Below are 24,852 nucleotides of genomic sequence, written 5' to 3' on the forward strand. Positions count from 1 at the left end.
TATATACAGATGTCTGTACTATATACCAAATATAAAGCTTACAATAATAGTCTATGAACCATTTATGTTAAATATGTTCTGAAAATCTACCGAGAGGTTTAGAAATTTGAGTCTGGAAAAGTATGGAATTTTTAAATGGAAAATGTGTAACCCAGTGAAAAATATACCCAAGGCTTGTCTGATCAATTTAAAGCACACGCTTTGTTTTTTGGTGAACAAAACACTTGCAAATGAGATTTGTAAACATGAAAACTCAGATCAGGAGAAGTTAAATAAACATAACATTTATTTGGAGTTGATGAGATTTAACGGAGACTGGCATTTCAATTAAATATTTAAATTGCCTTTGAGTATTTTTTATTTTTTGCTTTCAAGAAAAAAAAGAAAAAGAAACGAATGGTTATAGGTAAACGCCAAAGTGCGAATTAACTGTCTAATATGGCGTCTGCGGTTACGGTTCAGTTTAACTACATAAGAAAGCTCTTTAAGTGATAAGATGGGTGGCTCTTAAAAGAGCCTTTGAGTCTCGGGGACTGGAGCGGAGCTCTACTTGGAGCTGGTGTACTTGGTGACGGCCTTGGTGCCCTCAGACACGGCGTGTTTGGCCAGCTCTCCGGGCAGCAGCAGACGCACGGCGGTCTGGATCTCTCTCGATGTGATGGTGGAGCGCTTGTTGTAGTGAGCGAGACGAGACGATTCACCGGCGATGCGCTCGAAGATGTCGTTGACGAAAGAGTTCATGATCCCCATCGCCTTAGAAGAGATCCCGGTGTCAGGATGAACCTGCTTCAGCACTTTGTACACGTAGATAGCGTAGCTCTCCTTCCTGGTCTTTCTGCGCTTCTTTCCTCCTTTACCGGCGGTCTTAGTGACGGCCTTCTTGGAGCCCTTCTTAGGCGCAGACTTCGCTGGTTCAGGCATGTTAGCTCTCACAGACTATAACACAACACAACAGTTTTTGTTTCTCGCGCTTACTGGCTATTTATTGAAAGCTCATGCTAATCTTGAAGGTCTGATCGTGTTCCTCTGATTGCTCGGTTCTTGCAATGACTGAAGGAAACCTATTTCATTGGTCAAAATAGGGCCGCTGGACACACACAGCAGCCAATCGTAGGCTTGTAAATTTACATATTATCCCCCTCCCCCACGCGCTTCATGCAGCCTCTACCTGTGACACAGTTTACACAATCTGAAAATAACCTGGTTAAATATCTTCAAATCAAACAACAGTATCAAAATAAAGCCATCCGGGGATCGATGTGGAACAAAGGAAAGACGACCTTCATGTCTCACGATGTTTCAGAACTGATTTTAATATAGAAGGCTCTCTCTGCCTACTGATCTATTATTCGGATCCGAAAAAATTGAGTCAAACCCAAGAAAGAGCGCACAGGGCTCTATACCCGAATCAAACCCAGAAACACTAGGTGTGGCTTCGTGTCTCCGTAACGGGTTTATCTTTTTACGGTGGAGAAACAAAAAAAGTGCTCTTTTTGAAGATATGGGTGGCTCTTAAAAGAGCCGTTGGGTTTTTATGGTAACACGGACGTGTTTAACCTCCGAAGCCGTACAGAGTGCGTCCCTGTCGTTTCAGCGCGTACACGACGTCCATGGCGGTGACGGTCTTTCTCTTGGCGTGCTCGGTGTAGGTAACGGCATCGCGGATCACGTTCTCCAGGAACACCTTCAGCACACCGCGGGTCTCCTCGTAGATCAGACCGGAGATACGCTTGACTCCGCCGCGGCGAGCGAGACGACGGATGGCGGGTTTGGTGATGCCCTGGATGTTATCCCGCAGAACTTTACGGTGCCGCTTAGCGCCTCCTTTCCCGAGTCCTTTACCGCCTTTACCTCTTCCAGACATTACTGCAATCGATCGAGTCGAGTGTTAGTCTTATGAATGATCTTCATAAACCGCAACACGAGCTTTACAGTCAGTAAGAGGACCTGTTTGAAACATATCAAGGCGGAGCTATGCAACGTGACACTGGACTGGACCGCATCACGTGAGACCCATTCGAGACCCAGGCTGTGTTCGAAATGGCACACTTGCTTACTGCACAGTACACAGTGCATACTGCCTACTATTTTTTTTTTTTTTTTTAAGAATAGTGTGTGAAACAGTATACAATAAGCTACAGCTAAGCATACATAACACTGTATTATTAATGAGGCGTTTTATTTCTACTTCAAATATTTACTTAATTTTTATTGAAAATGCCTTTCTGATCTGGTATGTGATGGAAAAAGGAGAAGCAGGAGTTTGACAAAAGGCAGATTTGAACTCGGGTCGATCGCATCAAAAGCAAACTGCTCACGTTTTACCCTCTGCACCACTGATACAGAAACCCTCATGACTTTTGCAGTGCTGTTTATCACAGCCAGGCATTTGTGGGCGGAGTTCATGTAAATAGCCTCTGCCAACGAATTGGTCTGTTGTCCTTAGAATAAATACACTCCGATTCTTTTACAACTGCTTGACAGCGGAATTGAATTTTGTTTGCATAATTGAATTATTATTTTTATTTATATATTTTATTTATATATTACATTGCTGCAAAATTATTATTATTTAATATCTTTGAAACAATCTATACTGTATAAAGTGCTATAGAGATAAAGGTGACTTCATTTGACTTGATCAGAAACGTGCCATATTTATGTCCTACTAACGATATTGTTTTTAGATTTGTTATTGTTTTTAGAGTTTGTACTTTACATGTATATCCCTGCCTCTAGTTCACTCATATATTTGAAGATCAAACGTCACATGGAACGCGTTGCATTCTGGGAAATACCATGCAGTGTCTACAGATGCATACATCAAATTTCAGCAAATGTAGCAGGTAATCCGGACATTCCGTGCATACAGAAAATGCACATACTATTCACAGTATACACACAGCATACTGCAATATAGTAGGAGTTGTATGATAGTATGCCATTCCGAACACAGCTTCTGTACTGATTTCAGTGTACTTGAGTTATATTTAGCAGATTCTGGCAAATATAGTAGGCCATCCGGGTATAACAGAAAATGTGCATACTATGCAGAGCATACATACTGGATACTGCAGAAATAGTAAGAATAGTATGATAGTATGGCATTTCGAACACAGCCCCTGTGTCACTGGCTGTGTCCAAGATGGCACACTTGCTTACTGCCTAGTACACGGCACACACTGCTTACTATATTTAGCGAACAGTAAGAATAGTGAGAATAATAAGAATAGTGTGTGAAACAGTACACAATAATCAGCAAATAATGTTCCAGAGTAGTATGCTACAGTTTCGTCACATGACAAACACTGAACATTAATTGCACAGCTGTCGAGGCTGTTACCTTACAAATTAATGTACTGACCGTTCTTTTTACAAAGGCTTGTTAGGGTTTCTACTAGTAAACTATTATATTGCCCAATTGAACTCATTTCATAATCTATGATGAACTTTACATATAGAACAGAACTAAATCAACACTGAGAAATTTCTTCTTTAACTGAACAATGATATTATTTTCTTTTTGACAACTGCAGTAAGTGGAGAAAACGGTAAGTGCAGATGATGATAAATGTGGTTTACACTTAAACAGGAGTTGTATAGTGTGCCATTCCGAACACAGCTTCTGTACTGATTTCAGTGTAGGGTCATTCTACAGAAACGTCCACTTTTGGTATGGCAAAATGTCTTAAAATTTGTATTTCTTTTTTACATTTAAACTTAGACCACATTATTAGATTACCTTTTGACTTTATGAATACATATAAATGACAGCTTAATTATATATTTTTTAGCTTTTTTGTGCAATTATTTCAAGACCACATGTATCATTTTTTTTGTCACTGGTGTTACCTTCTTTAGCAATATTAAAAGATTTAATCAGCACATGTAGTCAGAGTTACAGAAAAATAAAGAAAATGCAAGAAATAAGGAGATTATGTTTTATTTATTTAATGTGACAGACAAAAAACAGGACAGTAACACAGTAACACCAGTGACATGCATTAGACCTGATATACTGATCGTCACTGGTGTTATCCATAAGGAAGGTAACACCAGTGACAATTTTCATGAAAAATGCATTTTACAAAAATGTCTGCTGCAAGGTATCAAACCACATGTTGTCAATCATGGTATACTCACTAAATTAAGTAGTTTAATCCATTTGTATTATAGTTTTTTTACATTTCCCTAACAATAAATAGGTCACACCAGTGACTTCAACTAAAAGCTTCATATGAAATCATGAGATAAATTAGAAAATTTATCATAACTGAAAAGAAACAGTGGACTAAACATGGGCCTTTTTTTCATAGATGTTTAGAAAATAGGAAGGAGGAAGTCGAGTGATGTCATCAGTGTGATTTTTTTATTCCAAAATAAAAGACTTTTGTTCAGCGGTAACACCAACTCAACTCAACTCAACTTTATTATACTCAGGTGCTAGGCCATGCACCAGTGACACGACTCCAGGGGACCACTGTTTTCATTATATATTTTAGAAAATTTTTTTGGCATTTTGTTTTATTATGCCATTTATATCATATATTTGATAGTTATGAATAGACTTTTGTATTTTAAATAGTAGAAAATCCTGTTTTTGACCTCAAAATAAAGCACTTTCCTGCTGTGGGGACGAGCAGTTTTGTGATACTTGGAATTCTATATAATTAATTTTAAAAACGATAATGCCACATTGATGGCTCAGGAAGGTGTAATTGTTCAAATAACATATTGTTTCATTTTAAAATATAAAAAATTGTAACCCTAATGTGTATTTCAATTGTAATATTTCTTTAAAGTCTAGGGACAGAAAAGTGGACGTTTCTGTAGAATGACCCTGTACTTGAGTTATATTTAGCAGATTCTGGCAAATATAGTAGGTCATCCGGGTATTCCATTGCCCAGACGCATAGGCTGAAAATGTTGTAAATGATCAACAATTTAATCAAGTGATGCTAACAGCAGATAAGTCTACCTTAACCAGTTCAATCCCAAATTTTCCCAGACATGAAAATATCGAAATAGTGTGTCATCAATAACCCTTTGAAATAACCAATAACTATTTATTTATTTATTTTAGAAAAGTGTGTGAAAAAATTGTGTTTTATGGTCAGTCACAACTGTGACGTGGGATAGTGTGCATACTAAATTAACGTATTTCTGCAGTCATAAAAAAAAAAAAATGTTTATCTTAGCTATTTTAAACTGTTTCATCACATTCTAGGGTTACTATTATGCATAACAACCCTTATACAACACTAATAGGAATACTAAAAGACAAATAAATTAATAAAAATACAACCATCAATATATTACAAAATTTACTGTAATTTTGTCATTGCAACATTTTAGAGCAACCTTCACTAATGGCTGCAATTAGATTAATATGTATACCTAAAATGCGTTGTATTATCCCATCGCTCACTATTGCTGCCATCAACATGTTTACTCATTCTATGACCACACTAAAAAAACAAACAAAAAAACTCTATAATTGTGAGGTCATATATTAATATCTTCTTTAAATCTTTGTCTTATCTTTACGTTGACATACTTTAATAGCCTTTTGTTTTGGAGCTTTGATGCATGACCATCATCTTCTCATGGTGCAAACAGGAAGTAAACTGCCCTGGTCATGTGACACTGCAGATATTGAATTGAGACACTTTATTTATTTATTTTTTCCATATTTACAGGAAATGCATTAAAACACTAGTCAGCAATTTTTTAGAGCTTTATAAATAAAAATCTTCTTTACCTTTCCTATTGTGAATGGTGGGATTAAATGGGTTCATTTTAGCTATGCCTGAATAAAGCTCAATTCCAAAAAACATATAATAAAATAAAAAAGCAAATGACTTCTTACAAAGACAGACAGAAGTGACTAGAAGCCTCATTCTAGAAGTATCAAATATATCACAGCAGCTCTTTAACCCTTGTGTGGTGTTGTGGGTCTGGTGGACCCGCTGCATTTTTGGGTTTTTAATTCAACACAATTAAAAACATTATGTTAAAATACTCAACAGATGTTTACTTCATCCCAATTACAAACAATATAAACAGCATATATGGTTGATATTTGCCCTTTTCCTTTGTTAGATCATATTTATAAATTAAAGTACTACAACCTTATGAGGGAACGGCAGGGGCAGAGGCACAAAACTCACACTTACAGGTGCATCTCAATACATTAGAATGTCGTGGAAAAGTTCATTTATTTCAGTAATTCAACTCAAATTGTGAAACTCGTGTATTAAATAAATGCAATGCACACAGACTGAAGTAGTTTAAGTCTTTGGTTCTTTTGGTTCCATCACTAATTGTGATGATTTTGGCTCAGATTTAACAGAAACCCATCAATTCACTCTCAACAAATTAGAATACTTCATAAGACCAATGAAAAAAAACATTTTTAGTGAATTGTTGGCCTTCTGGAAAGTATGTTCATTTACTGTATATGTACTCAATACTTGGTAGGGGCTCCTTTTGCTTTAATTACTGCCTCAATGCGGCGTGGCATGGAGCTGATCAGTTTGTGGCACTGCTGAGGTGGTATGGAAGCCCAGATATCTTTGACAGTGGCCTTCAGCTCATCTGCATTTTTTGGTCTTGTTTCTCATTTTCCTCTTGACATAGATTCTCTCTGGGGTTCAGGTCTGGTGAGTTTGCTGGCCAGTCAAGCACACCAACACCATGGTCATTTAACCAACTTTTGGTGCTTTTGGCAGTGTGGGCAAGTGCCAAATCCTGCTGGAAAATGAAATCAGCATCTTCAAAAAGCTGGTCAGCAGAAGGAAGCATGAAGTGCTCCAAAATTTCTTGGTAAACGGGTGCAGTGACTTTGGTTTTCAAAAAACACAATGGACCAACACCAGCAAATGACATTGCACCCCAAATCATCACAGACTGTGGAAACTTAACACTGGACTTCAAGCAACTTGGGCTATGAGCTTCTCCACCCTTCCTCCAGACTCTAGGACCTTGGTTTCCAAATGAAGCACAAAACTTGCTCTCATCTGAAAAGAGGACTTTGGACCACTGGGCAACAGTCCAGTTCTTCTCCTCCTTAGCCCAGGTAAGACTCCTCTGACATTGTTTGTGGTTCAGGAGTGGCTTAACAAGAGGAATACGACAACTGAAGCCAAATTCCTCGACACGTCTGTGTGTGGTGGCTCTTGATGCCTTGACCCCAGCCTCAGTCCATTCCTTGTGAAGTTCACCCAAATTATTGAATCGATTTTGCTTGACAATCCTCATAAGGCTGCGGTTCTCTCGGTTGGTTGTGCATCTTTTTCTTCCACACTTTTTCCTTCCACTCAACTTTCTGTTAACATGCTTGGATACAGCACTCTGTGAACAGCCGGCTTCTTTGGCAATGAATGTTTGTGGCTTACCCTCCTTGTGAAGGGTGTCAATGATTGTCTTATGGACAACTGTCAGATCAGCAGTCTTCTCCATGATTGTGTAGCCTAGTGAACCAAACTGAGAGACCATTTTGAAGGCTCAGGAAACCTTTGCAGGTGTTTTGAGTTGATTAGCTGATTGGCATGTCACCATATTCTAATTTGTTGAGAGTGAATTGGTGGGTTTTTGTTAAATGTGAGCCAAAATCATCATAATTAAAAGAACCAAAGACTTAAACTACTTCAGTCTGTGTGCATTGAATTTATTTAATACACGAGTTTCACAATTTGAGTTGAATTACTGAAATAAATGAACTTTTCCACGACATTCTAATTTATTGAGATGCACCTGTACACTGATACTCTCAGAGACTCTCTCTCTCTCTCTCTCTCTCTCACACATACACACACCTACACATACACTGTAAAAAATGTCCTTGTAAATTAACGGTAAAATACTGGCAGCAGGGTTTCCAGCAGTGTACCGTAATTTTACAGTTTCATTACCGTATTCTGAATTACAGCTTTTTTGTAATTTCACGGTAAAATGCTGGCAGCAGGGTTTCCAGCAGTGTTCTGTAATTTTACAGTTTCATTACTGTATTCTAGATAGTTTTTTTTCTTTAATAAAACAGTAGAACTGGCAATTTTGTCAATCATTAACTTTATTATAAATATCTGTAAATTTACAAACTGGCATTGTAATTTCATTTATACAAAAAGTGGCAGCAAATACACAGAAAAGAGAAGACCAAGAGGATATTCCTTATAGCACAGTATTTATTTACGTGCCCAAGCAATAATTCAAATGCTTTCCCAAAAACGCAATCAAAATGGAAGAATCAATTTGCAGTCCAATGGAAGAATCAGTCTTTGTGTATGTTAGAGAAAGATGAGAAATGAACAATAGCATTACAAAACAGACAATGTGCAAAAAGAACCCTGCAGAAGTCTGTAGACATATTTAAACTGATTTAAGTTGACTATATAACCACAAAACAAGCTGCCTTTTAAGGTGTATCTGTGTGCTATGAGTATGACATAGCATGGGCATGGGCTTGGGGTGTACGTTCCCCTAAAAACAGCCTTTCAGAAATGGCAAACAACTTCTGAACAACAATCTTATTTTGGTGTAATAAAAGTCAAAACCTGGCAAGGATTTGCAGAACAGTCCAAGAACGTTTCAGAAACATAAAACTGTTACCAACTCTGATGCAAGTGTAGCCAGGTACGGGTGTAGTCTGAAACAAACATTGAAAAGATTCCTTTGTTAGTTAAAATAACATCAAAAGAACATGACAGGTGAGTTGTACTTTATACTAGAGCAGTAAAAAAATGTACGTAATCTACTTGTGCAAATTGTTACGAGGATTTTATAAAGTAAATTTTACTTTTTTTTTTTTTCAGTACAGAGCACTCACATAAAATGTTTAATTATTCATAGAAGTAGAAAATGCTTCTTTTCTCTTTTTAATTGCTAATTGTATAATTTCTTATCAGTTCAAGATTTATTGTAAATAGGCCTGTCACAATTGGTTGATATATAATTGACTGCATCTACGATGATAGTTAGTCGATATCAATATTTTTAATCGACTGATGATTTTGTATTATTTTACCTTTTAAATTTAGCTTTTACGCTTCGACTAAAATAACCATTTCTTCCACACCACTAGTATGAGCAGTGCATAATTTGTAAATTGCGAGGTCCCGGAAACAAAGAGCGATGACTGGTTCCGGCAAGTGATTAGAAAAGGGAGAGGTAACGGAGCATTCGAGCAACATTAGTGGACCAACTTAACTGATTAACAGCTTGCATCAGTTGCTTTTATAGTGTGCATGTAAAACAAAATAAAAAATAAAAATCATAGTTAATAAAATCATTATAAAATCTTTTTTGTGTGCGTTTGAGTAGTTTTTGTGTAACGCAGCTCCTGGGACCAGACAGTCCCAACAACAGAGGGGTTGTAATGAGCGCGGACTGCATCCTCTTCAGAGTAGTTCTCAGTGACGACTTGCATTTATTTGGACAAATATACTGTAGGTTTGTGTATATTTTATCTATAAAATCGTTTCTTTGCTGTAAATCATTTTATTTTATGCAAAGCAAACTACAGGGACACGATGTCAGTCACCTAAACGAGTTGCATCAGTCTTTTCTGACTGATTACTTTTAAATGTTACATTTTTTTACTTCTAAAATGCTTATTAAACAAGTTTAAATGTAAGAAATATTGTATACGTGTTTAAAATATGTTGTATTAAGAACTGTATTTAATGAAAATGTATGTGCAACTTCACTTGCCTAGATGAAATCCCATTCGAAATCCATGAGATTTTTTAGTAGAGAGGCAACCTTTGGTTTGACTGTAGCAGATTTCTTATTCACCACCTTGCCCATCTTCTTGGAGACTACCTTGCTTCTGCAGGTCTTTGAGCCTTTTTCTGGGTTTATTCAAATGAAGCGTCTAAGGACAGTTGCATTAAAAATTACCAAAGTATACAATAAACATTTTTCAAAATTCTGATTAAATAATTTGGTTTAGAATTTAGATTAATTTTGGTAACACTTTATAATAAGTATACAATAACAAAGCACTTATAAATCATTTGCAAACTATCTATATAGATGCTGTCTCCTTGTGGATCTACACGCCTTTCTCCTATTTTCTCCCAGTGTCTGGTATGTGAATAATACCACAGTGTTTCAGACGATGAACTCAAGGAGAACACAGGAGAAAGGCTAGGAGTTAACTAGTTTGCAAATTATTATTATTTTTTTTACTGTATACGTAGTATAAAGGGTTACCATAGATTCTAAGAGAGTGAAAAAAACATAAGCAAAAAGGAAAACACTTACCGTTGAAGAAATTCTAACGTGCAACAAGCCTCCTCTTGATACTGCAGGTTGAAGATGTAGTAAACAGAAAACACTGTTGCAACTGCAATCAAAAATGTTGACTGGACACACCGTACAGCATTTGGCGGCTCTGCCATACCTAAAATAAATAAATAAATAAAAATAAAAACAATAACAATGACATTTTTTCACAACTCATTTCAAAGAACTACCTTCAAGAAAGTTCCATTTTAACAATTGTATACCAGAGCAATGTTAACAATTTTATATCTCAACCTTTAGTAGGCCTAAATGTTTCTACTTCATCACATGTAATGACACACTAAGCCATCAAACAAGGACTGGCATGTAGATTGAGTGTCTTCTCAGCATCAGATGCAGCAACCTGTAGAGAACACGCAATACACAAATAAGAATACATAATATAATTTAGTGAAGTGGAAAAAAGAAAATTAAATACTTATGTCTGCATGCAAAACCAGTCCATCTTCATGTTCCTGTAAGTGAGACATTAGAATCTTGACAAGCAGGTGTGCCATCTCTATGTTCTCAGCCTGGGACAGGACACGTTTTACCTTTTCATTCAAAACAATTAATAAATTTACAAGACAAAAGGCAACAGTGACAAGGAAGCCAAACAAGACCAGGCTCAGTCAGGAAACCAGTTCTCCTCTGGCCAAACGAATGAACCATTGATATCATTCAGAATATTTTATCCAACTTCTTCTGCTTGAAGAAACATCACGCCAGCAGGTGAAGCTGGTAAAAAGTGTCTGTGTAGAGGGCTTGTCTGGTTCTCGTAGTCTTTGCTGAGGATCTGTGCTGGGGCCATCAATGAGGTCTTCACAGGGATCTGTCATCTAGCTGACATGGTCTCCGCTGACAGTCAGGGATGTGTTGTGGTTGTTCCTGGGTGCAGGTCCGCCGTCTGGTCTGGATACCGACTGGATCAGCTGATTACTGTAACCTAGGGATAAGGGTGAGAAGTATGTAAGCGACTAAAATAAGCAATGATGTCATTCTTCTTTCAAATTAACAAGTACATTAGATATTATGGGAAGTGAAGTCCACCCTTTTGATCAGCTGGAACCACCTCTTCATAGTCCCCTTGAACTCCATTTCAGCAGCATTAGCCTGAAAGTTTTTCCAAATTGCAGCCTTGAAATATATGTATAAATATATATTGTAAGGTAATTATTAAATCTTAAGCATTACAGTTTTTTACAATCATTAAGACCAGACCGAGATTTTGCACCTCATATGTTTGATGAATGTTCATGCATAGGTTCATGCAGCAGCTCAGAATTTCTGTAAAAAAAATAAATAAATAATAATAATTACATTTATATAGTGTTCAGATTAAACTTTTAAGTTTGTATGCTCATAATAATCCCCGCCACAGTAAAATAAGTATGATTTTAAATCACATCATACGGCATATATACGCTTCAAAAGTTTTAATTCACTCTAAAAACTGAACCTGCAGCAGACAGATTAGGCCTCCATTCAAGAACAAAAGATAATGAATGCACTTACATTTTATGGCTTTCTCTTACGTATCTATAATGTTTTTCTCTGTCAGAACTTCCCACACGGCAGTGTTACCACAAAATAAATATTATTATTAAATTCAGATTGCACATTTTGAATTGTCTTAGCAGGTGTAATGCTACAACAGCGTGATCAGTTTGATTCACAAACAAATGACTCATTTGAATGGTTAAGTGAATCGAATCAGACAGAGTCACTCGTATAGATCTTTATGGCACCTCCAGCGCAGTCCGACTCCTATGATTCAATATATCACTCGTTGAAAAAGACGAATCAAATGAATTCTAGCAAACAAAATATAATTTAACTCATTAAAATTTAATTAGCTGACATTATCGTGCACTGGATACAGCTCATCGGTTTTTTATATTAAAAAAATTACATAGTTTTTCTAAAGAGACCGCCTGACAGTTAGGCCTAACGTTACTCATCAACACTCAATACCTCCTGGACCGAATGATTCTTCTGACGTTATGTTATCATCGCAAACCTCCTAACGGAAACCATCTAAATACTCTTCGTGGCATTTAAAACATTAAACAACACGGGATTGAACATTAAATAACTTACTTTTTGCAGCTGAAGTATTCCTCTTGAGAACTGTGCCCGCTGAAATCTCCTCAGGATTAACCGCCAAATCTCTCTCTCAGCGGCTGAGCTCCTTCATTCTAGCAGCGGCCGCCGGAGACAAAACCAACTCGGGCCGAAGGTAGATACACACAACTACACCGAGTGTGGACCTGCCGCACGTACAACAGTTTTCATCCGAGAAAAAGCCGTCTGTCAGCCAGAAGTGTTTTGTAGAGTCGGCGCGGCTCTGGCTCATTATCTTCTCACCGATGCCGAGACTGAGCCGACAGTGCCGCATTTCAGCCAGAATCGGCCCGAGTGTGCTTGCTATCTGGGAAGGAGCTCAACTTGAGATTAAATCCATGCATAAACTTTCACTGAAACTAACGTTCCTTGATGTGTCAGCGTCAATCACTTATACCAAGCTAGCCTTTGGTTCCCCCTCCCCCACCGATCACGTGTGCATTTACGGTAAGACGCCGTAATTTTAGAAAACAGTTCAGTACTGTAAATTTACGCTGTAAATACGCTGTACATTTACAGCAATTTTTACAGTGTACTAATAGCAGGCCCAGACAATAGGACAGAGTGAAGGTACACACACTCTTAGAAGAAAAGGTTCTATATAGAACCTTAAAAGGTTCTATCAGGCGCTACGTATTTGGAACCCCTAAAAGGTTCTATATAGAACCCTTTAGGGCAGGGGTCTTCAACTAAAACGGCTCGAGGTCCAGTAATGAACCCTCCCCACCAGCCGAGGTCCGAACAATTATATATAAAAAACAATTGATGGTTTTTGCCAGGCCAGGGTATCTGCAGGATATTTAAGCTTAAATTCAAGACTTTTAAAGACCTTTTTTTTTTTAAAACCTGCACAAAAAAATTTAAATAAATTAAAAATTAAATGACTGTAAAAAGCATGATTTACAGTTCAGATACAGGTTTTCACAAAAACAAGCAAGTATTATATTAATTAAATAACATATAAATATATTTTACTGCCTTATTTGTTTACATTTTATTACACATCATCTTTGGATTGGATTGAACATGGATTGATTTTCACATTGGCCTTTGACAACAGCAGACGTACCAATAGCGTCTGTCTGCGGACTGCAAGAGAGGGGCGTAACTGGAAGGAGGCGTAACTTGAAGAAAGGCGTAACTTGAAGTTGTCCAAATCACACAGAACCACGCGAGATGTCAAAACGAGATGTTATTGGCAAGATGGCGCTTGTATATTGACAAGGTGAGAATATTTTTTATTTTTATTTTCAGTAGGTGTAAGCAATATATAATTCAAAAGGTGTAAAGGCGACAAGGCTAGTCAAGAGTAGTCCCAGACTAAAATGCATGTCTGGGCTGTTTTAACTGAAAGCAACTTGAACTGACTGATCTTAAAATAATTGTTTTGTCTCAAGATGCCCATCAGTAGTGTTTTTATCCAAGGCACGTTTATAAAAGCTACTCAAATGTCCTAATTGAACTATGGCCTAACTTGTGTTGGATAAAAAGGGAGTTACATCAGCAACTACCTCAACATGTAAATGCAGTATTGAGCAGATAAATCACAGCTGACTGACTCTTGTCTGGATGTTACAGGGACAGATGAGACACACGAGTGTATATCCGGTGCAGAGTGACTGATGAAGGAATGCTGCCATCAAAGACTCTCAGTGAGTACACTACAGACATCAATAAAACATCTTTTAAATCTTAAATTGTAGTTTATTTTAATTATTGTAATTTCAAACAACTATTACAGCACTTTTCTGATTCTTGATTCCTGTGCATTTGCTGCAGATCTTTTGTGGTGGAGCAGGACCTGCAAGACAAGGTGACAGCGACATTTGTGGAAAAAGGAAAACCTGAAACAAAAGGATAAAGTAAGATCATTTTATTACTTTTAATACAGAGATCAGATGACATTGTGCTGTTAAAATGACTGCTTGTGTATTGTGTTTGGCTGTTTTTGTATGATCTGAAATGTCTGCAGGCTGCTGTGAGCGCTGAGGATGGAGAGTCCACAGCAGCATCCTGGAAATGATCCAGTGCCATGAATTAGACGCTCCAACACTGCACCTGCCCTTACTGCCTCATCTGGAGCGGATGCTGCTGTGGTCTCTTCATCATCAGTGAGCTCAGAGCCAGCGAGAACATCTAGAGAAAGACCAAAAGACATCGAGGATGTGACATTGGTCAAGTTTATTCTGCTGGTCTCTGTTCATACAGTGAAGGCTGACTTTCAGAAGCTTCACAAGCATCATCAAAAAATAGTCATGAAGCTTTTATCGAAAGTGATTTCCAGTGCTGTTATTACAGGGACCTACAATCCCCTGGATCAACCTGGAGAAAAGAGCCTTGCTGAAGGACACGCCAGTGACAAACCAGCAACCTTCTGCTGACCAGTTCAGTGGTTTAGCCCACTACAGAAGTAATAAAGCTACAACTAAAAAAAATGCATGTAATTGTAAACATGAAATAAAATTTGGCAAGAAATGGAAAGCTGACAACATGAATTGTAAATGTTTAACTCTGTTTAAATGTTTTACAGGTAGTGGTGCTCATGGAGAGCAACACCACGAATGTTTGAAGCAGACACAGATTATCCGCACATGTTCTCCTGCTCTTGCCTCAAGGTTGTGTGGTTCAGGGGTGTCATCATGGTCTTCCTCATCCTCTGGGTCAACGATGTCCTCATTGAGAAGAGCAAGATTGTGAAGCACAGCGCAGCTGCAGAACTGGCTCAGCTGTGTTGAGATGACTGTAGGATGTGGGTTCACCGTCTGTAAAAACATGATTGTTAGAACAATAAGTTTGAATGAAGCTTTGTTTCATCTGTTGTTGACTTGTATATTGTATGTATTTATTGTGATGCTTCCTTTTATTCATTCTTATACTTATTTATTCATGTTTCTTATTGTTGTCATTAAATAAAATATATTTTAATGTATTAATTGCTTGACTGAAAATTGATGTATTCACTTCGACTGCATTTGTTCAACTAGTGTATATTCATGTATAGCCATGTCACGACAAAAATTTAATTTTGCTTGTTTGTCATTTTAAGTTTAAAAAAAATTATAATTATTGGTTAGCACTTATCATTATTATTGCGTGTAAGTGTTGGGGTGGGAAAATGATGCAATTCATTCTGGGGTAATCTTAATTTTTAAGTACAAATACTTACATTTTTAGAGTATAAAATCAACAGTCTTCTCCAAAGGCGAGATCTTCGAGCAGCTGCCCGACATGCCCTTTGTGCTGACATCTCAAACGCTGAGGAAAACCGCACTAGATTGTTGAGTTAGTGATGATATGAGGTGTTAGTGCACCTGTCTCTCTTTTTTTTATTATTGCCGAACTTATTACATAAAAGATCAGGGAAAGATGGTTGTATCTAACAATGAACAATCATAAATGGCATAAAACAGTAAACAAAAATTTCATGCGTTCATCATAGTATGAGATAATATACACAGAAAAAAAAGCACAGTGGCGAGGTTAAATATCTTTGAATAATTCATCATGACGATTTTTTTTTAGAAGCGAGGGATGAAACAAGAAAGTTAAATTCAACAAGAAAAAAGAAAACAGGAGATTTAAGCCACGTTTGCTTGTGGATGATAAAATAATTAAAATATTCAAGAGATAACAATTTTTTTTTTTTTGGTGGTGGTTTCTAGCAATCAACATACATTTGTGACTGACATGTTGGATGGGTGAGTAAGGTGGAGGGGGTTGAAATTTATTTTTTTTATTTATGAGCATTAAATATTAATTTTACATTCAGATAAGCATTTAAACAATAAAAACAAAGGACCCAGGACAATGTCAGCATTGGGAAGGGCTAAATAGTAATGATTGAAATTAACTGAGTGATGGATTTTGGATGCTCCATACTGAACAAAAAGTAGACTGCAAACAGATGCTTCTGGCATCTCTGTGTTATTGGTTAGGGACACATCCATTTTGATGCCAACTCTCTTTGCGTTGAGTAGGCTTGACATCCTAAAATGGGGATACAAGTCAGATAAACATTTATTAGATCTATGGAGAGTACAGTACAACAGGAAAAAGAAAATAAATCTCTCACAATTACATTAAAACTTACTTGAATTAGAGAGAAGTGTGGTGTTTTCATCTGAATGTAGATGACCAAACAAGTAATGTTGCAATAATGTTGAGTCCAGACCTGCAGTGACAGTGCAAAATATTTATTTATCAATCAATCATAAGAACTTGCATGACAAAAGGTGGACAATAGAAAGAATATATATATATATCAGTAACTTAAGATTAGCTGATTGATGAGTTTCAGTTGGTACTGTTAGGAAAAAATAAATGTACCTTTTGTGTTATCGTTTTGCAGCAGGTTGGTCATTGTTACGACCCTTGGCTCAAGGGAAGCAACAAAAACAAGGGACACACGTAAACCAAAGTATAAGCTCAAAAGTAATGTTTATTTAACTGAAAATCAAACAACATTAAATATAATGAAAGTAATTAAAGAGAATAACAGTATCCCTGTAGTCATCAGTTAAGTCAGTGTGTAAAGCAAGATGCATGGTTGAAAGTGTAATACAATGTTGAAGATAAAATGTAAGTGCAGAAAGTAACAAAATACGTCGCAAGCAACGTCCAACACAAAGTCCAAACAAGTCTCTCTCCAAGTCTCTCCTCCTGGCTCAGTTGGTGTTCTCTTAAGCAGCGTCTAAGGCATGGTCACAGGTGTTTCCAGTTGACTGCTAATTGAGGCAATTAGTGGGCTCAGGTACCAAAAAGCAACTCTCCAAAAGCAACAGCAGGGGTCGTCACACCCCTCCCCATAAGACAGGGACTCCCACAAAGATCCCTGTAACAATACAAAACAAAACTCAATACACAGTCGTAGGGTACCACGCAAGTTCAGGACCAAAGTCAGCTCCAAAAAGAAATGCCAAAAGAGAATGACATGTCAGATCCAATAGATTAAACTGTATCTGGAATGCGTGACAGCGCATCAGCTACCACATTTTCTGATCCTCGAATGTGTCGAATATCCAGACAGAAGGATTGCAAAAACAAGGACCACCGAACCAACCTCTGATTCGGACACTGCAAAGAATTCAGAAAGGTTAATGGATTGTGATCTGTATAGATCACAATGGGTGCACTGGAGTTAATATAAACCGCAAAATGCTGCAAAGCCCAAATCAGGGCTAACGCTTCCTTTTCGACAACAGAATAATTACGCTGGTACAAGTTAAACTTTTTCGAAAAGAAACTAACTGGATGGTTTACTCCGTCCACATCAGATTGCTGAAGGACAGCTCCAGCTCCCACGTTACTGGCATCAACGTGCAGCGTAAAGGTTTATCAAAGCACGGAGCCATAAGCACGGGTGCTGAACACAGCAAGGACTTCACGTTCTCAAAAGCCAATTCGCAACTGTAGGACCAGATAAACTTTGACTTACCCTTTAACAAGTCTGTAAGTGGTGCAACTACAGTAGAAAAATTGCAACAAAATGATCGATAATATCCGACCAATCCTAAAAACCTCATGAGCTCTTTCTTTGTTGTTGGGGAAGGAAAGTTCTGGATGGCTTGCACTTTAGCCTGTATTGGACGCGCCGCGTTCCCCACCACCTTCCCGAGATACGCCACTGTCGCCCGCAAACTCACATTTGGCTAAGTTTACTGTAAGTCGAGCATCAGACAAACGTCTCAAAACCAAACGCAAGCGGGTTAAATGAGACTCCCAACTGTCACTAAAAACGACTAAATCGTCCAAATAGACGGCACAACCCTCAAGACCAGAAATTACACGGTTCATGAGGCGTTGGAAAGTCGCTGGAGCATTTCGCAGGCCAAAACTCATGACCTGGTAAGAATGTAACCCTGACGGAGTAACAAAAGACGAAATCTCTTGCGCTCTTTTGGTCAAAGGCACCTGCCAATAGCCCTTCAACAAGTCAAACTTGCTGACGAACTTGGCTGAACCAACCTGGTCCACGCAATCTTCAACGCGAGGCAAAGGAAAACAGTCTGGTTTCGTTAAAGCGTTAACTTTACGAAAATCCGTACAAAATCTCACAGTACCGTCTGATTTTCCAACTAAAATACATGGGGAAGCCCAATCAGAAAATGAAGGTACTGCAATATTGTGATCCTGCATATACTCAATTTCCCTCTCCATTAATTCCCGTTTCTCAGGTGCAACACGATAAAAACGCTGCTTAATAGGCTTTGCGTCCCCCACATCAATATCATGTTCAACCCAATCAGTACGCGACGGAGCATCACCAAATAATTCAGGAAAACTACGTAGTACTTCACATAACTCCTGACATCTTACAGGAGAAAGATGACGGAGAGTGAACTCCAAGTTGTACAATGACTCTGAATTATTCAAACGGCCGCGGAAAACACAATCATCGGGCGAAATGGTCTCCTCTTCCTCACCTACCAAACTCACATTACCCCCACCGATGGAAACGGCCGAAAGTGCTGGATGCAAAGAGGTTAAATCTTCTACAGGTTTGGTTTTCTTTTCATAATAGGGTTTTAATAGATTTACATGGCACCGTTTAACTGACTTTTTCCACGATGGCATTGAAATGTCATAATTTTCATCAGTCAACTTTCGCTGCACAACAAATGGGCCATCAAATTTGGCTTCAAACGGAGAAGATATCATAGGCCGCAAGACAAGAACTTGATCGCCTGGCACAAACATTCGACGTTCAACTGTACGATCATACAATTGCTTCATGCTTTTCTGATGTTTCCCCAAATTTAACTTAACTAGTTCTCTAGCCTGAATGAGTCGGTTTTTAAACCCCAAAACATATGACGCCAAGTTTTTAGGAGGCTCTACAGCTTTACCAACCTGCTGAAAAACAGACAGCAGTCCACGAACATTATGGCCAAAGACCAAATCGTTAGGGCTGAACCCCGTACTCTCCTGCACTACTTCCCGCGCAGCTAACATCATCCAAGGTAAACCCTCCTCCCAATCTCTATCCAGCTGCACGCAGTACGCACGGAGAAGTGACTTTAAAGACTGATGGAATCTCTCCAACGCGCCCTGACTTTGTGCGTGATACGCAGTAGATTGATTATGCTTAATGTGCAGCTGTTTTAATACTTGCTGGAAGAGATGCGAAGTAAGGTTTGAACCTTGATCACTTTGGATGATTTTTGGAATTCCAAAGACAGATATAAACTGCGTTAAAGCTTTGACAATTGAACGAGACGTAATGGTACGCAATGGATATGCCGCAGGAAAGCGTGTGTTCAAACACATCACCGTGAATAAATAACTGCTACCAGACTTCGAACGCGGAAGTGGCCCTACACAATCGACAATAAGATGCTCGAAAGGTTCACCAGTAGCTGGAATTGGTTTTAAAGGAGTAGGTTTCAACACCTGGTTCGGTTTACTCGTTAATTGGCAGGTTTTGCATCTCTTTATATAAGCAGAGATGTCTCGTTTTAAACGTGGCCAAAAAATCTCAACAGGCGATCATAAGTCTTACGCACCCCCTGGTGACCTAATTGATCATGAGCAATTTCGATCATCATTTGTCGAAACTTAGTAGGAACAACTACTTGGAAAACAGGATCTCCAACGAAATCTTTGTGAGGACTCCATTTTCTCAACAACACCCCATTGTGAACAAAATATCCATGGGCAACGTTACCCTCTTCCACTTCAGGAACAGCACTCTGAAAGAGTTCATCCAGAGAGAAGTCAGTTCGCTGTTCCTTTCCTAATTCCTCTGCAGAAACAGGAAAAGACAAGGCAGACAAATCAGGCATAAACAACTTAGTGCAGACTTTATCAGATTGAATATCTTTTTGATCACACACACTTCAACCTTATTCGCACGTTTCATTGCACGAGTCACGACACATGCTGAATCCTGACACAAATAATTCCGTTCAGTTTCAATTTTTTTATCAGTGGTCACTATGGGAAACACTGAAGTATCAGCCCACACACGTTCACCTACCAGTCCATTTCCTAAAATGATATGGACTCCCTCAACTGGCAAAGCTGGTCGTACTCCCACTACAACCTCACCTTGAATCAAATCGGACTGAAGCCTTACCTTATGCAGAGGCACAGACAGAGTATTCAGTCCTATTCCACGAATTAAAACACTTTCACCAGTATGAGACTGCAAGGAAAAAGGCAAAACTGATTCCAAAATAAAGGAATCCATTGCGCCAGTATCCCGCAAGATTTTAACAGGGATTTCCTCTTTCTCTCCAACCATAGATACACGCCCTTCTGTAATAAAAGGTAAGTAAGAAGAGAAATCAACATCAAGTTTTGGACTTTTATCAATTTCACCTCCTGCAGAAAGGACTGGTGCAGCAAGAGCAGAAGGCTTAGCATGTGAACTTTGTCCATGACGATTGGATTTATTTTTAAGGACAGGACACTCTGCTTTCCAATGTCCTTTCTCATGACAATAATTGCAAATCTTGCTCGGGTCAAATTTTCCTGAGAACACACGGTTATACTTCGGTGGAGACTTTACATACTGAACATCACGAGCATGCCAATCGACAAAAGTGGTTTTGTGCGTCAGTACAAAATCATCGGCTAACATAGCTGCTTCCTCTGGCGTTTTGACATTATGCTCACTGATATACATAGCTATACGGCTCAGGACTGAATTTTTAAATTGTTCCAACACCATCAAATTAGTTAAATCCTCCAATGTTTTAATGTCTAATGCTGTACACCAATGATTAAAGTGCTTTCTCAGATCACGCACAAATTCCAAATTTGTTTGCAACTCGCCTTTTTCCTGCAATCGAAAGCGCTGTCTGTATGCTTCGGCACGCATTCATATGCTTTTAGAATGACAGATTTAACTGTATCATAATCTTTACAACTATCAACCGACAATGAAGAAAACGCTACTTGTGCTTTCCCAGTTAACACACACTGTAGCAGTGCAACACGATTATCATCTGACCAATTTCTTAATTCTGCCATGCGTTCAAACAGAGTAAAAAATATCAGGATCTTCCTCATTGAATTTTGGAACAAGTTTTAGATTTGAAGTGATCGAAAAAGACACATTCGGTTCCTGACCAAAACTAGAAAGCTTACCTTCCTTCATCAGCTCAAACTTGAGACACTCCAAATCCAATTTTGCCTTTTCTAATTCCATTTTACCTTGTTCAGAACGCAGTTTTAACTTCTCATGGTCCATTTGTAGAAGTAGCAGCTCTTTTGCTGTTCAAAAGACAAAGGACTTTTAAAATCAGATGCAACCGGTACATTTTCCTCCATTTCAGTGTCTAAGAAACCTTTTTCAATCAACTGAATTTTCAAAGCCACTTTAACATTTTCTTTGAGCTTCTTATCTTTGATCACAATTTTATAACGCTCAGCAATACTTAATAATTGCTCTTTAGTACACTCATTCAAAAATTCATGAGAAGGTGAACTAACAAACTCCTCAATATCAGCCATGCTAAAATCACCAGAACAATTTAACACTGTGCAATCAAAATAACGAGAGTTTTCCTCTACCTACCATCCCAATACCTCTACCTAACTCAACCCTAGTCTTCATGCGGTTACCGGTGGGGGGTATTTATGCACTACAGCCCGCTGGGTGAAAAACGCAACTGGTCAAACCAGCGACGCCTTCAACACCACGGATGTGCCCCGAGATAATTACTACTACCCACTTTCACCACAACACTACACAAAATAACAAATCCGACACGTCTCAAAAGAAACATGCCGCTATACCTATCAGAGAAAACTCAAGTTCAAAAAACAATATTGCACGTGTACTTACCAACTGGTGATTTCACATGGTGAACAAATTGACTTCGATTGATAAATTTTCGTGTCCAATCAAACTATAAGCATCCAAAAATTTTACGCAACCAAATAACCTAGGCAAGGACGAGCCCCCAATTTGTTACGACCCTTGGCTCAAGGGAAGCAACAAAAACAAGGGACACACGTAAACCAAAGTATAAGCTCAAAAGTAATGTTTATTTAACTGAAAATCAAACAACATTAAATATAATGAAAGTAATTAAAGAGAATAACAGTATCCCTGTAGTCATCAGTTAAGTCAGTGTGTAAAGCAAGATGCATGGTTGAAAGTGTAATACAATGTTGAAGATAAAATGTAAGTGCAGAAAGTAACAAAATACGTCGCAAGCAACGTCCAACACAAAGTCCAAACAAGTCTCTCTCCAAGTCTCTCCCTCCTGGCTCAGTTGGTGTTCTCTTAAGCAGCGTCTAAGGCATGGTCACAGGTGTTTCCAGTTGACTGCTAATTGAGGCAATTAGTGGGCTCAGGTACCAAAAAGCAACTCTCCAAAAGCAACAGCAGGGGTCGTCACAGTCATGTTTCCTCTGACTCCCACTTTTCAACTCTGATAAGGTGGAGCTAAAACTTTAACAGCGCTCTCTGAGATAGATGAACATCTACAACAACCAAATACAGTGTGTTTTGAATAATATACAATTACTTCAGCAAAACAAATATTTATTTCACACTGTAAAACCCAACAGTTAGGGTAACTCAAACCATTTGAGGAAACTTATTGTCTTAAAATATTTAAGTTTTTTTAAAACTAATAGTTATGAGTACTCTGAACTTATTTCAGCTGAGTTCACTAAATAAGATATATGCCCAACAAGTCACGGTAACTCAAAACATTTAAGGCAATCGGTTTACTCAAACAATTTGATGAAACTTATTGCCTTAAACCGTTTGAGTTACCCTAACTTGGGTTTTTAAGTTTTTAAATCTAACAATTATGAGTGCACTGAACTTATTTCAGTTGAGTTCAGTTAAGTGATTAATTAAGTGCTGATTGAGCATTAGTGATGAACACCTGCTGTTAACAAACAGAATCACTGACAGAAAGAGAAACACAAGAACTACTACTGACTTTAGACACATGCTTAGATGAAATCAACTGAAATAAAATACATTAAATCTCAAGATCTGATTAAACAACCCCACAAACAGCATCACCAGCTCCACTTATTAATAACCAGACTGACTTTATTTCTGTCAGACATCTACAGAAGATCTTATTGAGAATTAACTAAGGTTTAGATGTTGATTTGTTTCATTTGAAGTAACCATGTTAGAGATCAGTGTCTGCTTTAGTTGGGCTCTTGACCCTTGACTTTTATGTTAGTAGTTTTTTTTTCTTTTTCTCTGGCTGTTGTAATCATGTGTTCCTCAAACATATTTGTTGCAACTCAGAAGTCCAGAGAAAATTATTGGTAGTTGGCTGTTATATATTTATAATGACGATCATTTGTAAGTGAGCTGATCTAATTGAGAGTGAAGATAGGCTCATTGTGTGTCTAGTCTCTGGTTAAATGGATGTTGTATTGATTACAGTAAAAGTGATTCTAAGAGCCACCAGCTCTGTGACAGTCAGTTAATATAAAGGACTTTCTAAACAGTTTGTCCAGAAAAAGTTTTAATCTATGTTACAAATTAGATTCACACAGACATCAAGAATCAGCTTATGAATCTCAACAATGGTGACCATTAAAAAAAAACAAAACAAAAATCATGCTGCAATGCATGCTGGGTACTATCATAGTACAAAACTCATCCATGGCTTCCAGCATGCATTGCAGCATGAATTTTTTTTTAATGGTCACCATTGTTGAGGTTCATAAGCTGATTCTTGATGTCTGTGTGAGTCTAATCTCTGCCATAGATTCAAACTTTTTGTGGACAAACTGTTTAGAAAGTCCTTTATGTTAACTGACTGTCACAGAACCACATGCTCTTAGAATCACTTTTACTGTAATCAATACAACATCCATTTAACCAGAGACTAGACACACAATGAGTCTATCTTCACTCTCAATGAGACTAGCTCACTTATGCAGAGTTCACACTGCACGATTTTAGCCCGATTTTTCACTCGCCGACAGGTTTTGATAAATCGCCGACAAATGCCCGACATCGGAGGCAAATCGGAGCTCGTTCACGCGAGTGACAATCGTGCAGTGTGAATTACCAAAGACGCGATCTGAGAGAATCGCCGACACGTCGCCGACGCCCGTGAAATATTTGGCATGCTAAATATCTGGAGCTGTCGGCGATTCACAATCAGGCTGTGTGCAATGATTTCTGACTGAAACCTACATCACGATGACCTTCAGCCAATGAGAGACAAAGATACAGGGCAGAGGGAAGTTCGGTGAGGAGTTATAGACCATATCAGTATTTTAATATGTACAATTATTTCATACAGAAACAAGCACAAACGCTTGACCAGCCGCAACATCAGCATAACAGTTACTGCAAATTATTATTTACCAGAACACAATCCCTGCATCTCCCTCCTGCATAATCTGTTTTTGTTTTTGTAGCTGGAAATCAGCGCACAGACCATTTGCAGGCTATATTTTTTAATACTTCCAGTCTCGCTCAAGAACAACGGGCTGATGCACGCA

At 38.2% G+C, this 24,852-nt stretch overlaps 2 protein-coding genes across 2 annotated transcripts; both read right to left on the minus strand.

Moving 5' to 3' along the window:
- Nucleotides 1-297: 297 nt before the first annotated feature.
- Nucleotides 298-1,363, minus strand: LOC131534362 (histone H2B-like). The gene has a single exon (XM_058767194.1). The coding sequence runs from the start codon at nucleotides 919-921 to the stop codon at nucleotides 547-549; it is 375 nt and encodes a 124-aa protein (XP_058623177.1). The 5' UTR covers nucleotides 922-1,363; the 3' UTR covers nucleotides 298-546.
- Nucleotides 1,364-1,505: 142 nt separating this feature from the next.
- LOC131534375 (histone H4) lies at nucleotides 1,506-2,275 on the minus strand. Its single transcript, XM_058767207.1, has one exon. The coding sequence runs from the start codon at nucleotides 1,862-1,864 to the stop codon at nucleotides 1,553-1,555; it is 312 nt and encodes a 103-aa protein (XP_058623190.1). The 5' UTR covers nucleotides 1,865-2,275; the 3' UTR covers nucleotides 1,506-1,552.
- Nucleotides 2,276-24,852: the final 22,577 nt, after the last annotated feature.

Source organism: Onychostoma macrolepis, chromosome 25 (genome assembly GCF_012432095.1).
Source record: "Onychostoma macrolepis isolate SWU-2019 chromosome 25, ASM1243209v1, whole genome shotgun sequence".
Taxonomy (NCBI): Eukaryota; Metazoa; Chordata; class Actinopteri; order Cypriniformes; family Cyprinidae; genus Onychostoma; species Onychostoma macrolepis.